The 15746-nt window shown below is 58.8% G+C and overlaps 5 protein-coding genes across 5 annotated transcripts; 1 reads left to right on the forward strand and 4 right to left on the reverse strand.

Moving 5' to 3' along the window:
• Nucleotides 1–187: 187 nt before the first annotated feature.
• DCS_03158 (uncharacterized protein) lies at nucleotides 188–2479 on the forward strand (the record flags this gene model as incomplete). Its single annotated transcript, XM_040800482.1, has 2 exons — nucleotides 188–1059; nucleotides 1111–2479. 2 exons carry the CDS (start codon nucleotides 188–190, stop codon nucleotides 2477–2479), a joined length of 2241 nt encoding a protein of 746 aa, XP_040661365.1.
• A 112-nt stretch (nucleotides 2480–2591) lies between these two features.
• DCS_03159 (uncharacterized protein) lies at nucleotides 2592–4277 on the reverse strand (the record flags this gene model as incomplete). The annotated part of the gene is made up of 1 exon (XM_040800483.1): nucleotides 2592–4277. One exon carries the CDS (start codon nucleotides 4275–4277, stop codon nucleotides 2592–2594), a length of 1686 nt encoding a protein of 561 aa, XP_040661366.1.
• Nucleotides 4278–5097: 820 nt separating this feature from the next.
• DCS_03160 (40S ribosomal protein S19) lies at nucleotides 5098–5919 on the reverse strand (the record flags this gene model as incomplete). The annotated part of the gene is made up of 3 exons (XM_040800484.1): nucleotides 5098–5456; nucleotides 5513–5576; nucleotides 5887–5919. The coding sequence occupies 3 exons, from the start codon at nucleotides 5917–5919 to the stop codon at nucleotides 5098–5100; spliced, it is 456 nt and encodes a 151-aa protein (XP_040661367.1).
• Nucleotides 5920–7526: 1607 nt separating this feature from the next.
• Nucleotides 7527–8645, reverse strand: DCS_03161 (membrane zinc transporter; the record flags this gene model as incomplete). Its single annotated transcript, XM_040800485.1, has 1 exon — nucleotides 7527–8645. One exon carries the CDS (start codon nucleotides 8643–8645, stop codon nucleotides 7527–7529), a length of 1119 nt encoding a protein of 372 aa, XP_040661368.1.
• A 3209-nt stretch (nucleotides 8646–11854) lies between these two features.
• DCS_03162 (uncharacterized protein) lies at nucleotides 11855–13189 on the reverse strand (the record flags this gene model as incomplete). The annotated part of the gene is made up of 2 exons (XM_040800486.1): nucleotides 11855–12966; nucleotides 13093–13189. The coding sequence occupies 2 exons, from the start codon at nucleotides 13187–13189 to the stop codon at nucleotides 11855–11857; spliced, it is 1209 nt and encodes a 402-aa protein (XP_040661369.1).
• Nucleotides 13190–15746: the final 2557 nt, after the last annotated feature.

Here is a 15746-nt window from a genome sequence, read left to right on the forward strand (position 1 = left end):
GTCACTGTCGAGCTCGACGAATATAGAAGGTACGACCAGCATGGCAAACTTTTTCTCGACTCTCAACTGAACCGCCATCGTAGAGAAGAAGCAGAATCACCATCGCCGCTCTTGGACAACCCAGCACTTGCACCAGAGTGGGGGAGGGAAAGCAGCGGCTTCGGACGTCACGGATGCCCGAGGAGCCATGGCCGTCCAGGGTCGCCGGCTCGATGGCGGTGCGGATGGCGTGGCCGATGCGAGCGCAGACGCGGCCTCCGTCGTCGTCGGTCTCACGGCGGAGCAAACGTCGGCACTTTTCGACATTCTCTCCCACCACGAGACGTATTCGGAGATTGAGGCCCTCAAGAGGCCCGAGACGGTGCGCCGGTATGGGTTTCCCCTCTCGGTTCCCCTCTCGGTCACGACGCAGGAGCTCCGGCGGCAGCTCCAGCAGCAACCTCCCTCTCCGCCTCAGCCGCCGTCCTCGTTCGCCGCCTTCACCGGAAGGTTCAGGAGTGCCAGGACGACCCCCGGAAGCACGGCACCCGGCACGCCGAGGCCGCAGACGCCCGTGCCGCCCGACGGAGACGCCTGCTCCGTGAGCTCGAACCGGCCGGCTCGCGACGACGACGAGGGCCCCTCCTCGGTGCCCCTCCTGCAGCTGCTGCTGACACGTTTCATCCTGCCGCTCCCCGCCGTCAGAGATCTGCCGTCCGAGTTTTGGAACGAGCGGGTGCGTGGGATACTCCTGCGCCTTGCCGAGGCCGAGCTGTCGGAGAGCTACGACAAGGGCGCGCTGGGGACGCGAAAGACGCTCGCGACGGGCTCCAGTGCCGTCTTGGAGATGCTCGGCCGCGGTGCGCTGGGCGGCGTGCCGCGGGGAACTGAGGTTCCGGGGGAGAGGCGGGACTACGACACGTCCAAGGCCGAGGACCTCGCGAGGGCGTGGGACGACGTCGTCGTCGACCTCGTCTACGGCGACTTGATAGACGGCTTTTTTGACCACGCCAGCAGGACGGACGACTTGGAGAGCCACTCCCCAGCCGTCAAGGCCGCCGCCGACTATTCCCTCATCCAGTGAGTCGATGCTCCTCTCGCCGCCGCCCGACGATGCTGACTGCCGGTCAGCCTCGCCACCCTCGCCCACCACGTCGTCATCGGCTCTCCCGAGGGCCAGTATCTCCTCAAGCTGCTGGAGAACGCGCACTCGCTCGTTCCCTACAAGCTCATCAAGCAGACGCTGCGCGTCGGCAATGCCGCCACCATGATGAGCGGCATGGTGCGCCTGCTGCTCGCCAAGATCAGCATCACGAGCGTCACGAACTGGTTGGGTCTCACGCAAAGCCCGGACGACGGCCTCAACGTCCTTCAGCGCATCGTCTCCCTCGTTCTCAGCTGGGACTCTGGCGAGTTTCGCAAGGGTGCCGAGAGGGTGGCCAAGGACAAGGGCGGCCCGTCCGAGGAGGTGCTCCGGGTCCTACGCGAGCACATCGACGACGACGCCAGGGACAGGCATGATCTGGCGCGCGCGGCGAGCCTTGAGAATGGCGAGTCCATTGTCGCCTCCATCCTCAACGCCGCGGACCCCGCTCTCGTGGCCGGCCTGAGCGAAGACCAGCACACGCAGTGCCTGGCTTACGTCTCGGCCCTCCTCTCCGTCCGCGACCGCGAGTCCATCACCTCGGTCCTCTGCCGCCAGCTGCCGGACCTGTTCACGCGCATCATCAAGGACGCCTTCGCCGCCTACGACCCGATAATACGCAGCGTGCACGCTTGTGTCGACCTCAAGGAGCAGCTCGACGCGATCCAGACTTTCATCGACGACTTTGTCAAGGCGAGCAAGCCGAAACTGGCCGACGACGGCGAGGAGCGCATGGCCGGCGTCGACGAGTACGTCGAGCTGTTGCGCCGGAACAAGGGGCTCGTCTACCGGTGGGTGAACGTCTTGGCCGCCGCCTGCGCCGACGTCTGGGAAGAACTGAGGCTGTGGGCGAAAGAGTCCGCCATGACCCTCCGGCAAGGGGCGGGGAAGAATTCGGGACCTGCGAACATGGCCGGCAGGCTGAACGACTTGTTTTGCGAGCTTGATCCCGCCGTCCGGCCGCGTGTGCTGGAGGCCATAGATGCCCACGCGGTCCATCTCGCCGCCCTCAACGACCTCTCCCTGACCCGTCTGCAGTCCCTCCTCACCCCCGCCGCTTCCGAAGAGCGCAGACAAACCGCCGGCCCTGGAGTGTACCTCTCACGCTGGCAGTCCCTTCTCAACGAGACGCCCATCACGCCCGCCACCCTCGCGACGCCCGCCACCGTCCGCCGCGGCAAGGAGGTCAAGCACACCACGACGGTCGGCAAGACGGGCGTTGGGGGCGAGATGCTGATGCAGATCGTCAGTGGAGAGGATTGGGGGCCCGAGGGACCGGACGTTGCCGTCATTTTTGACGCCTTGGGCGATGGGTTCAGGGACCTCGTGAGAGAGATGGCTAAACAAGCTGCATAGGCGACGGGAAAGCCGATGAAAGAATCGTATGGACGCACAAGCATCAACCAACGAATACAAGTCTTCAACATTCCATGCCAGTCTGCGACTCCCTCGACGATCCGTCGACCATCTAAACGTCCTGCCATCGCACCTTTAGCCTCAAACAGCTGCTTCCTCTGCCGCTGCTCGGAGCGCTGCCATCTCTCCTCCGCGACCGCTCTCGCACGCCCAATCTCACCGCCTGCCCACGGCGATGCCTTCTCTCCACTTGTCGCCTCCGTTGCACCCTGGCGCTTTGTCGCTGGTTGGCACCGCCCCCGCGGCCTGCCCAGAAACGGGCCGCCGACTCCAACGCCGACGCCGTCTCGCATGTCTCGAACATGCCGGATGTCTGATATAGGACGCGCTGGTTAGGCGTGAAGGCGCACCGACAGGAGTTGTCTGAGCGGTGGTGTGCATGCTTCAGCATCCGGCGCGCAAAGTCGACGACGGCGGCCCGTACCGATCGAAACGAGACACGGCGGTGACCAAGCTGGCCGACGCAGTATGCCAGGCCGTCAAAGTACGCATCCAATACTGTCCACTGGCCATCTCTCGTGGAGCCGTCGTCGCCGTCGTCGCCGCCGCCGCCATCGCGGCCCCCGTCCTCATTTTCATCGTCATCGCCATGTTCAGAGCATTCAGCAGTCGGTGTTTTCCGTGTCAGGTCGACGGCTTGCTGCGAGGAGGCCCTCGTAAGGTCCACGACGTCCGAAAGTGGCACGTTTCCATCTCTGTTTCCACGTGCCGAGCCGCCATCGTCAAGAGACTCACCTTCTACCGCGCGAACGGCGGGGGGAGGTCTGCGCCCTTCTGTCGTCTGGAGGCGCCGTCCATGGTACACCATCTTCGTCAGCCGGTCCCGCCATAGCAAGGCCATGTGCACCCCCGTCAGCTGGCTGAGTCTCTGGGTGAAGATGCCGCACGACCCGCAGTTGCGTCTCGAGAAGTAGATCTCGACTCTTGGCCTCGACCCGTCTTCCCACCGCGCCTCTCGCAGCGCCCGCAGCGCGTCGATTTCTAAACCCGCCCTGCCGCCGTGCGGAATCTTGAAGATGCGCAGTAGCGTGTACACGGCGTGCGTTGCCAGCTTGACCTCGACGTGTGACGCGAGAAATATTCCCCTAAGCTTCTCGCTCGCCTCGCCTTGAAGCCGTCGCGAGCCCATGTTGTCGTAGGGTCGATCCATCTTGAGGCCCAGAAGGCGGCCGATGCGGATCGCGCGCCGCGTCCATATCTTATTCGACAGTGTCGCCCACGAGTTGGTGCCGAGACCGGGTGCGTCGAGCATTTCACCACCGGTTCCGACGCCGTGGCCGGACTCTGCCCATGCGAGAACGATGCGTTGCTCATTGCCTCCTTCGATCCCACCCTCGAGACTTTCTCGTTCGCTGCAGTCGTGAGGGGCGTCGATCGAGTGACCTGGTGGCATCTGCTGTCGCCGTTGCGATCTCACCATGGCGAGAAAGCCCGTCGTCTTGCGTTCCAAGCTCACTGCGATCTTCGAGGGACACGACGCCTGCAGCGCGCGCGAGTGCGTGAATGTGAAGCTGAGATTGGCTCCCAGCACTTGCACTTCCAAGGTGGCCGTGTCGCAGTCAATGATGTGGAGGAAGTAGAACTGCGCCACGGGAGACGCAAACCGCCGGTCGAACGGGGGGATCCGTGTTGGTGTTGATGGCGAAGGCCGCTGCCGGACGCGACCTCGGCACGGTGAAGGGTCTGGCGAGATGAGAGATGAGGCCGATCCCTTTGAGGTGCTGAAGACGGTTGCCATGCTGGGTGACCCCTTGGTTACGAGGTGCTCTGTTCTGCTGCGTTGCTTCCTCCCTCCAAGGGGGCAACACAACACTCCAAGAGCGAGCGGGCTTCGCACCGGAGAATAAACAAGTTGGAAAGCCTCAGGAAGGTGAGCGTATGGGGGTGTGGTGTAAATACCATGAAAATGAATAATTCATATGCTGAAGTCAATGTAGAAGTCGTATCCGGGCGGGTTCGGGTCGGGCGGATGATGATGGTGTATATCGTCATCAGCTAGCCCGAGGCCTTTGGTGTTGCCAGAGCAGAATCTCACACATGAAGCAAAACAGAATCTCGAGAGACCGGGTGCATGAAGTTTGTATTTCAAGATCGAGGAAGATGGATATCGGAGATGGCTGCTTGAATGAAAATGACTGCCTCGTCAACTTGCTTTCAACAAAACGCCCCTACCCGGCATCACCATTTTTCAACCTTGATTGCTTGCAAAGTGATGGAGATTGGCATGTCACAACTCACAAGAGATGTCAACTCACAAGAGATGTAAACTCACAAGAGATGTAAACTCACAAGAGATGTGTGTAGGTTCAGGTGATGGAAGCTCGTGGATCCTGAAGAGCGTGCTCGCAGCTGTCTGGGAATCAACGCATGGATTCAGTTTCATCGAGAGACGCAAGCCTTCATGCCAACATGCACGAGCACGACAAGGGGTTCACGTTGGACTGCGGCAATAGAGTCACCCCGGACAGGCTTGGACAATGACCCAGGAATCTCATTCATACATGACGAAATCAACCGTACGCCAGCCCATCCATGTCGCGCCAGAGTTTTGCTTCCATCTACTCGTCATCCTCGTCCTCCTCCTCGGCCTCGGCCGTGGTCTGGGCGATACGGTCCAGATCACGCTGGCCAGCCTGGGTGATGCGGCGGCCACCCTTGTCCTCGTCCTGCTCAAGGACGCCAATCTTCTCGAGGGCCTGCATGATCTTGCGGTCGACGGAGCCGGAGGCGTCGACGTGCTTGGAGGGTCGGCTGCCGCGGTTCTTGGCGGAGCCGTGGACCTTGCGGAGGCGACCAACGCCAACCGTCTTGCGGAGGTAGACGTGGCGAGCGACCGAGGCGGCGCGGACGTAGAACCAGTCGATGTCCTGGGGGGGCAGCTCCTTGGCAGGGCCGGTCTTGACGGTGTCGACCCAACCTAGACGGCGAGTTAGCCAGGTCGGCGGCGCCGCAGCAAGCGGGGGGCAGACATACCAGGGATGGGCAGCTTGCCCTGACGCTTCAGGAATGCCGAGTAGGCATTGATGAATTTTTGCGCCTTCAAACACAGACCCATTAGCAAATTCCGTCTTCAGAAGTCTTGCGACTCCCTCGCGCCTGCTCCTCAATCCCATCCCGAACATCGGTGGCCTGGCTCGCATGCAGGGACGCCGCGGGTTTCCTGACGGTCAATGAGGGCCGCGGCGCCCTCTGCAGCGGTGAAGCTCGTTCGATTCGTCGGGGGGGACGATTCGCCAGTCGAGGTCGTCGAGGGGGACGAGGTCGGTGGTGGAATTTCGGCATGGGGCCGCTGGGCCGGCCACCGGGGACACCGGCGGCCTCGGATCTGAATATCAGGGAGCACCTACATCAACGTCGCGCACCGTGATTCCGTGGGCCATTTCTGCGGTGTTGGGGGTTGCTGAGGCGTGGGAAGGGCGATGGTCGATGATGGAGGCTCAAGCGGGATCTCAGCGCAGGAGGTGAGGAGCGTAAGATGGGCGTGAACTTTTTTGCACTAGGGTTTGGGGCCCTAGAAATGGCTGACTAAGGAGAGACGACTGCCCCACACGAGCAGCCGAATTGGTGAGGTGGGAGGGGCAGAGCTGATTATGTCAGCGTATTGATGTTTTAAGTACAGTACTTGTAAGTATACTGTACATGTACTCCGTAAGTACTCCGCACCCCGTACGGTACGGAGTACAGAGTACGAAGTGGTACAGATACAGTGAGTGGTTTGTACTGTACTTGGGTCTATGGAACACATGCCACTGTCCCTGTGACCCCTACAACTACTTTCAGTATTTAACTAATAAGTACCAGGAGGTACTTAGGTACAGAACATGTACAGCTAAGTACTTGCAGTATAATACTCCAAGTACTCCGTAAGTACTCCCTACAAGCAAGTACTTACGGGTATTGATGTACGTACTGTACAGTACGGAGCTCGAAGTACAGAGACGTGCACAGTACTTTACAGCATATGGTTCTACAATTACTCTACAGAATACAAGGGTTTACTTACTCGTACAGAGCATTAATTACTAACTCTGCACTTGTCCGGATGAATTGACGTTACAAGTACATGAACAGAGTACAGCCGTAGTGCTGTACATGTGCGGAGTACTAATTGTTCCGGCTGCCGTCGCCATGGGGGAACTGGTTTCTCGCCTTGTCACCATGGCTCATGCGACGATGAGTCAACAGCGCCATGGTCTGATCTGTGAAGGATGACGTATTCTAGATAAACTGTTCACTATCGTGTACTCGAGGCCGGATCTATTGTGGCCTTTCTCGTTAGATCAACCGCCCTGTCTTGGTGAACTTTCCATGACATGCCTATGGACTGAGTATGGTGCATACGTAAGTACTTACAGTATAAGTAGGGCTAGCATTCATACTGTACGGAGTACAAGTACACTACTTGTTCAGCAGAAGTACGAAGTACTGTACAGTACAGTAAGAGGGGACTTGCATACTCCGTACTGTCACAAGTCAATATGGACTTTGGCCGCAGACAGAGGGCCGCCCGACGTTGTGGGGCCGACCGCTCGGCACCGATCATCGCATAGGCCGGAGGCGTGTTCGGCCCGCCGCAGCAAGCGTCCGGACCGCGCACTCGGAGCGTCTCCGGAGCCAACGGAAGCGGGTTTGGGGGGGCAAGGATATGGCTCGGCACATGGTGCACTCCACAGCAAACTTCAGAGGCGTGCTGCGCAAAACGGTTCTTGGCTGGTCATTCTCATCATTCATGCCAAACAAAGTGTATATATCGCATGAGAAAAAAAGAAAGAAAAAAGAAAGAAAACACCCAACACCGGCCCACGACACGGCAGACAGACAAGGCGGCCGGGCGGGCGGCTCCGACTGCAAGCAGAACATGGGCAAATGCGGCATGATCATGTACAATAAAAAAAAACGCTGGACGACACAACAACAACAACAACACACGCTGGTCCCCGTCATCATGGGGGGGCATTCGTGTCATCGGCCGATTATGGCACCGTCGCTACGCCCACTTGGCCAGGAGCGCCATGAGGGCGACGCCGGCGGCGACGCAGGCAAACGCAAAGAGCTGGATCTTCAGGGGCGACCGGCGCATGTGCGGGTTGAACATGAACTCGTGGGCGAGGAGCTCGACGAGGCCCGTGTACATGAGGATGCCGGCGCTGATGGAGTCGAAGAGGCCGTTGACGAGCTTCTGCGTGGGCGCGTTGGAAGGCTGGGCGCCGATGCCGACGGCGACGCCGACGGGCGTCGAGAGGGCAAAGGCCATGGCGAGGAGGTAGGGCAGCCACCGCTTGCGCTTGGGCCAGGGGGCGAGGGCGAGGCGGGAGCCGAGGCCGAGGCCCTCGAACATCTGGTGGAAGACGAGGACGACGAGGAGGGTGACGAGGCCGGCGCCGTCGGTGGTGCCGAGGGTGAGGCCGATGAAGACGCTGTGGAAGACGACGCCGAACTCGAGGATGAAGATGGCCGTCAGCTGGCCGGCGACGCCGGCCGTGTCGCCGTCCTCGTGCTCGCGGATGTGGGCGAGGTGATCCTCGCCGCCCGGCGGATAGCTGACGTCGTCGGGGCGTCCGGGCAGGGCGGTGCCCGTCTCGACGTCCACGTGGGGGCAAGGCTCGGCGAGGGCGCGACCGGCGGCGGGACCGCGGGGACCGGCGGCGCCGTCGGCGCGGCGGCCGGCTCGACGGGCGGCGAGAGCCTCGTCCTTTGGGTCCGCGTCCGAGTCGGAGCCGGCGCCGTGGGCGTGGTCGACGTCGTGGCTGTAGTGCGAGGCCAGCAGCTCGATGAAGAACATGACCATGACGGTCATGAGGCTGATGCACAGGGCCCAGGGGTAGCTGCCGAGCCAGCGTTGCTGCACGCAGGGGTCCCCGAGCTGCTCGATGGCGGGGGCGAGGAGGTGCATCCAGGCCGTGGCGATGATGACGCCGGTGCCAAAGTACTTGCAGACGAAAAAGGTGAACTTGGGCACGTGCATCTTGGTCTGCCGGTTGAGCAGGATGGGGAGGAAGGCGCCGAGGAGGGAGGCGATCATGATGATGAAGATGGCGGCGATGCGGAGGCCTCGTCTACCACTGTCGACGGCCTCGCCATCGCAACTGGCGGCGGCGGCCTCCATGACGATGCTGCGCCGTCGTACGGGACGGTCTCTTTCGTCGCGGATGGGTATTCGTCGGCTCCGACAGTTCTCGTCGATGCTGGATATTCCGGGTAGGCGTGTTCGTCGACGAGTGGAGAGCTCGATCAAGGGCCGTCGTCGGACTCGGCGGCTCGACGGGGTCTTTTATGAAGGAAAAAATTAATAAAATGAAGAAGCAAATCGAGCGATGGCTGACGAGGAGCGACGGCTTTCATGCGGCCGGACAATGGTTGGCCTCGGATGGGGACCGGGAAGGGGATGGTTACCTTGATGGGCAAAGCAGACCCACCGAACTAGAAAGCACCAGCCTACAGTGGGTTGCGGCAGACGAGTCAAGTCCGGTCGAGGACATGCGTAGCCGGCGCAGGAACGAGTAGTTTTTGACCTGCTCTACGTGCAGTGCAAGTGTACTGTGCTGTGATATGCTTGGCGTGCGTGTCGCCCGACGTGATGGGTGCTGACGACTGGCAAGATGGCGTGGCTCGGGGGAAGAGGACGAGAGAGTGACGGCAAAAGGTTTCGAGAGACGGAACCGGCACGGAAGCACGAGGTTGGACGAAGCAGAGGAGCATCGATATGGTTGGAGAGGAGAGAGGGGGGGCGGCGGTCCGGGAAGCGGTAGGAGACGGAGGGGTTTGTGCGAGGCGGTCGAGGTGGTGAGACGAGGCTTGACAAAGGTGTGTGTCGGCCGTCGGTGCCATCCAGACGGCAGCTGAATGTCGTCCAGGCTCTCGCTCCGACGACGGAGGAAACAAGTCATGCGTTTTGAACAAAAAAAAAGCCAGACTGTCCAACGGCTTGCCTGCAGGTGATTGGGAGAGAGGAGGAGATAAGAGGAGAGAGAGGAGAGAACAGGGGAGAGAAAAAGTCGACGAAGGCCTGGCTGGCGAGAAGGAGCGTCGATAAGGAGCGTCGATGACGTGGAGGATACAAGCGCGGTACATGTTGCCGCACCGCACGAGCACGGTTAAGCAAGTACCGCACGGCCTGCCACAAGTACCGCGTACGCAGTGCAGGGAGTCGGCCGTCGTGGGCAGATGGGTATCGGCCGAGGAAGGAGGGAGCGGGAGGCTGTTGCCGTCGTTCATCGATCGCACGCGCCTGCGGCTGCGGGCGCGCGCGGGGGGTCATGAGAACCTTGATGGACAGGTTAGCGAGGGCGGTGAAAAATGCAGCTGGACGCATGAAAGCTTAGCAGGCGCTCAGAGCCAACGTATAAGGACTAGGTAGTATTAATACGGAGTGAGTAATTACTAGGTAATTACCTAGTACTGTAAGTACTGACTGTACTGTATTAGATGTAAGTACAAGGTTGGTTGGGCCTGACAGCCAGCCTGACAGTTGACAGACAGGTACGGAGTACCTAAGCATAGTATGTACATGTACCTCGTCCTCGATCATGGCAAGTCGACCTTGCCACCCTTTTGTGCGCCGCACTACAAGGCGCGCCTGCTGCCCATGTACCTGTACTTGCTCCGAGCACGCCAGCGCACCCATGCCCTAGCGGTGCACTGCACAGTGTGCTGTAGTTGCAGGCAATAGGTGCTGAACATGGCCAATCTCGGACGCTAAACGTTCTGGCACTGAAGTGCGAGCCGCATTGTGTACTTGCTACAGGTAAGTAATGCGGTGTCTCCGCAGCCCCTAATCGTATGAAACTAATCATTCTTACCCCCTTGCCACCAGAGCCGTCGAGCAAACTTCTTGTCCCGTTATCCTTGCTCATCCATCGCTCGCTTCCGCTCACAAGGGACTGGAAGTGCGTCACGGAGCATAGGCACATGGCTTCCATAATTCCCTACAGCAAGTAGTCCTACTCCGTACTTGGTTGTACATTGCTTGTACTCTTCAGAGATGCAAGCCGTCATTACTGGGCGACGGCAGAAGTAGGTGTACACCCACGGCGACATGCAAAGGTAACTAGTACGTGAAATTCATGCAGAGGGGGAATGTGAGTACTTGCACATGCACTCTGCGCCCAGTACAGCGCAAGTACACAACAGGGTGATGCATGTTCAATGCAAACGCCCTACAGAGTACAGAGTACAGTATTATTCCGTGCTTCAAGTACTTGTACTTGTACGTTCACTGGTGCGCCTAAGTACTGCAAGTAATACATGCAAGTACTCCGTACTGGGTAAGTACCTTAATTACATTGTACTCGTACCGTAATTACTTACTAGTGTTAGGTACTTAGTAATTACTGTACATCAAGTACTCCGTACTCCGTACTGTATTATAATTGCATCGTACTCCTACTCCGTACTGTAATTACAGCAAGTACTTCGTACTCCGTACTGTAATTACTTTCATCAAGAACTCCGTACTCCGTACTGTAATTGCATCAACTACTCCTACTCCGTGCAACGAATGCTTAAACGGAGTACTCCGTACTGTACTTAAGTATACAGTACTCCGTAAGCAAGGTAGTAACCAGGTGTCCGCCCGATAAGGAATGGTCCGTCCATCGTGGCCGCTCATTGGCCCCCTCCGGATCCACCCCTTGTTGCAGGTAAACCAGCCGGCTACCCATCAAGGTTCATCTCCTCCTCCCCCCGCCCCCTGAGCCTGTCGGAGCCTCAGCCTGACCGTTGACGCACCACGACGGCATCGACATCGTCGCCAAGCCCAGGTATGTGTACGCTGCGATGGTGCTACGATTCGGATGCGGATCTGTACCTGTCGTGGGAATGCCCTACAGGACTGCTCACCGCCGAGGGACGAGTTTCGGATGGCGTCGTGACGCGGCTCGTGAGCCACAGCCACCTCGTCTGAGCAGCTTCGCCCGACGGCCGACCCCCTCCCTCCCTCGTCACTCCCCGGATCACGGCCAGCCGCGCGTGCATGGCCGGCCTCCTCCGTCACCGACATGAACGCCGTGCACGGACAGCAGAGCGATGGCAGCATCGGCATGCCTCGTGCCGATGGGAGTAGGCGTGCTGGTCGATGCCCCGATACGGGTTGCACGTAGAGGAAGCCAACAACCGTCGTCCCTCGTCGCCGATGCCCACTCCGACGCCCACTCCGACGCCCACTCCGACGCCAGGGCCCTCTCAGCTGACGGGGCCGAGCCGTTCGTCGACGATTCGACTTGCCGTGTTTCCGTCCTGCCGCTGACGCTAGTCCTCCTCCTCCTCCTCCCCGTGGCGAGTCGGTGGGCCGTGCGTCGGCGCCCTGCGTCGGCGCCCTCACGACGAGAATTGAATCTCCAGCCCGAGCGTCCGAAAGGGCTTGTCCAGCCTGCGCAGGTCGATGCCGCTGCCGAGGCTGAACAGCAGCGACTGCACGCGCCCCTCCCAGAGCAGGCCGATGCGCAGGTTCTGGTCCAGCCGCGCCTTGAGCACGCCCGCGTACTCGTCGCCGTCCCCGCGCCGCTTCACCTCCGCCGTCGGCGCCGGGGGCTCGTCCAGTCTCCACGCCATCTTGGCCGCGAAGCTTCGCCCCGGATGCCGAGCCTGCGCCGCCGGCCGAGTCAACGGCTTCCTCCAGAGCTCCGTGCCGACGGCCCAGGCGCTCTCGTAGCTGAACATGTTGAACTCGAGCCGCGACGCGAGGCTGCAGTGCTTGCCGGCGACGACGGCGTAGCTCGCCGCGACGTTGCCCATGAGCGGGTTCAGCGTCAGCGTCGCCGTCAGCGGCGTGCCGCGGTGCGTCGGCAGCGTCGCGAACCGCCCGCCGACGCTGACGCCGCCCGACTTGTTGAGGGTGCCGTAGTAGATCTCGGCCCCGGCGCTGAAGCGGCCGTGCACGCGCTCCCTGTCGCCGTCGGCCGCCGCGCACCCCTCGCCGTCGCCGCCAAAGTTGTACAGGCCCCGCAGCCCGAGCAGGCCGCCGTCGGACGAGGCGAGCGCGTCCAGCGCGTATCGGCCGACGTCGTACTGCGCGAGGCCGAGCGCCGTGCCGCCGTCGCGCAGGTCCTGCGCCGACACGGCGCTGAACTGGAGCTGCAGCGCGGCGGAGACGCGCCGCACCACGAGAGCCTCGAGCCGCGATTGGGGGAGGTACAGCCGGCCGTAGAGCAGGGACGAGGCCGATGCCGAAGCCGCCTCGGCGGGGCGGGACGGGGGCGTCGGCGGAAGCAGCGGCGGCAGCGGTCGGTAGGATCGCAGGAGCTGGGGCAGCGGCACCGCCTCCGACTGCGGCGTCAGGAAGGCTCGCAGGGGCACCGACGAGAAGAGGTAGGAGACGGACCCGTCGACGACGCCGACGGAGCCGAGCTGGTACGACGTGGCAAAGTTGGGGCTCGCCAGCGCCGAGAGCGTCAGGCGCAAGCCGCGTGGCGTCGGGAAGCCGACGAGTGCTACCGCCGCATGCGACGTGTCAGCGAATCGTCACCCGTGAACGCCGCGAGGCCGAGCAAGGGCCCGCCGACGCGTATGTCTTGGTGGGAGTTGGTCCGAGACGAGACGAGACGGGGCCGACTGACCATCAGAGGTGGCGTTCAGCGCCGCGTACGAGTTGTCGCGCCGCCAACCCGTCGCCTCGTAAAAGGCGCCGTGGACATGGTCCATGAACTCGCGCATCTCGCGCCCTCGGTGTCATGCCCTGCACGATTGGTGTCGTCGTTGCTGCTGGCCGGTGGAGTGGAGGAGAGATGCTTCGGCTGGCAGCAATACAGGTGCAAGTAATGGGATGAAGTCGGCCTTCGGAGATACCACCGTTCCGTGCTGGTATTTGTGGGTCCCGGCCAAATCGTCACGTGGTTGCTATGACGTGCGAATGCGAATCGCAGTAATAATTGGTAACCCGTGAAGCACAAGTACTTGTACTTTGAGCAGAGTGCTCGGTGGTACTGAAATCTAAGTACTTGTACCTAGTACTCTGCATCTCCAACACTTTGACACTATACAGTACGGAGTAGGGAGTACTTTTGGCCGAGATCTTTCAGCCTACCCGGTACTCCGTAATCCCTCCATCATCGTTGCGCTTTCACACTTCTTTCCAAACACGAGTACCCCGAGTGACGATTTGTTTGAAAACAATAGCGTCTATATCTCGCCATCAAAGTCCTCGAGTTCGGTCGTTTTGTCGTCATTCTCGTCTTGAAAATTCAGTCAGAACTATGCTCTAATTCAGCTGAAGAAAGGGATGAAGTGCCATATCTGAAGTAATCTTGGATGCTTGCCGTGACAAAACAAAGGCCCAGCAAGCAGGGATAGAAACCAGCCCCTGAAGGAAATAGCAGCTTGATGCAACTACCAACCAGGAAATCAATGAGAATCATGACAACTATAACAGCGTTGGCTGAACTATATGCTACAATGGCAACAATGGCAGTTGCATGACACACTTGCCTGAAAGATACGACATTGGATCGTTCCCAAAAGCACCATAGGGAACACAAACACTCGCTGTCATAAGACAACGGGAGAATGCAACCCTCAGCAGGCCAGTGACTTGCTCCAGACAATTCAACATTGTACTGGCGGAATGAGAAGATATCGCACTCAAATGAAACCTGAACCATTTACGCAAGTTTGGCGATCGGCATTCATCCGATATGAGCCCATTACTGTTTGGAGATGATCTAGCAATCGCAATCTTTGCAGTAAATACAATGAATGCCATCTACAGAGGCTGCCACCCACGAGGCGAACACGGTGACGATCCGAGAGTCAACCCAGGATACGAGCTCGGAAACAAACTCCATTTACGGATCTCATGTGTCTTATGCGCACACCTTAATTGCACAACGCATGTCCAAACGGATGCTCGATACAATGTTTCCCTGTTAGGATCTCACCCGTGCTTGGCATACGAACTCTCTGAATGAAAGGCCAAGACGAACTACACGGATGAACGAACCATCGTTGTGGGACCAAACAGAAATACCTTACTAGAATGCAGGACGATTCGGGTAATCAACGCAACCTGCAACAGCCAAAACTGCCACGCATACGGGTTTGGCAAGGTCCTCGAATAGTCGAAAAGCATCAGTACGTGCAGTAGGGAAGAACGAAACCCTCGGCTGTACCAGGACCTGTATAGGCACTAGGGTGCAATGGTAAGAGTTGTAAATAATATCCTCGTCATGATTGTTCGACGCACATAAAAGTAAACGCCCGGGAATAGTGAAAAACTATGGAAGACCGAGAGATCATGAAGCACAACGCAATACTGTCGAATGATAACTTGCACACGGTAATATCGGACCCGTAGCAGCAGCAAAAGAATACCCAGGAATAAGAGCATACTCGACACATGGTACAGAAAAACTCTTGCAATTTGAAGAGAGGCAGTGGGAAGCATGGCACGGACTAGGCAATCAAAAGTACTGTTTGCAACAGCAGGATATGCTAGTTGGTCGGACCTGTCAATTGACGGTACGGCCAGTCGACTGCTTCATCGACTTGATACTACTAGTACCGGTGGTGCTATGGCAGGAAAACGGCTGGCAGTAGTACTGCCGCACGGTGACTGCTGCAGCAGTGTCGGATTGTTCCCAGTCGATGGTACGATCGACTGCTTGGTCGATAGTACGATCCGTCGACTGACTATGCGGTCGACTTGACACTACTGGTGTTGGTAGTACCATAGCAGTGTACTGACTGGCAGAAGCACTGCGGCCAGTAGCTGCAAGTAGCTGCATAGGATAGTATCCTGTTGGCGTAATCGTGCTAGTATAAATACAAAGAAATTTAACAAAAACTACTACAAGTTGGCAAACGACGAACTGGGAATAAATTGAGGTATGTTGTCTACAAGAGGGTTACAGATAAGCACGAGTTCAAGGACCCTTAACAGAACGGAGGTAAGTCATAGCCAACAGCTGGTATTGGACGTCTAGATCATGTGACATGGCGTCAATGCATTAATCTCGAGACATTTAGATGGCTTACTGCGCTCTTCAGACTGTCCAACTCGAGATTATTTCGTATGTGGAGTGTCCTGAGCGTTGGATATGGGACGATGGGTACCTCTGTTGGACATTGATTAGGGTATTCCTTAGATTACGAGTATTCCTATTTACATGAAAGTGCATGAACTTGCAGAAACTGAAAATTTTCTTCTATTCAAACTAAAATTTGCAAATCGTTCCGCGATACCACGCAATATAGCTTTTCGTGCCAATGTAATGCA

Source organism: Drechmeria coniospora, chromosome 01 (assembly GCF_001625195.1).
Source record: "Drechmeria coniospora strain ARSEF 6962 chromosome 01, whole genome shotgun sequence".
NCBI lineage: Eukaryota > Fungi > Ascomycota > Sordariomycetes > Hypocreales > Ophiocordycipitaceae > Drechmeria > Drechmeria coniospora.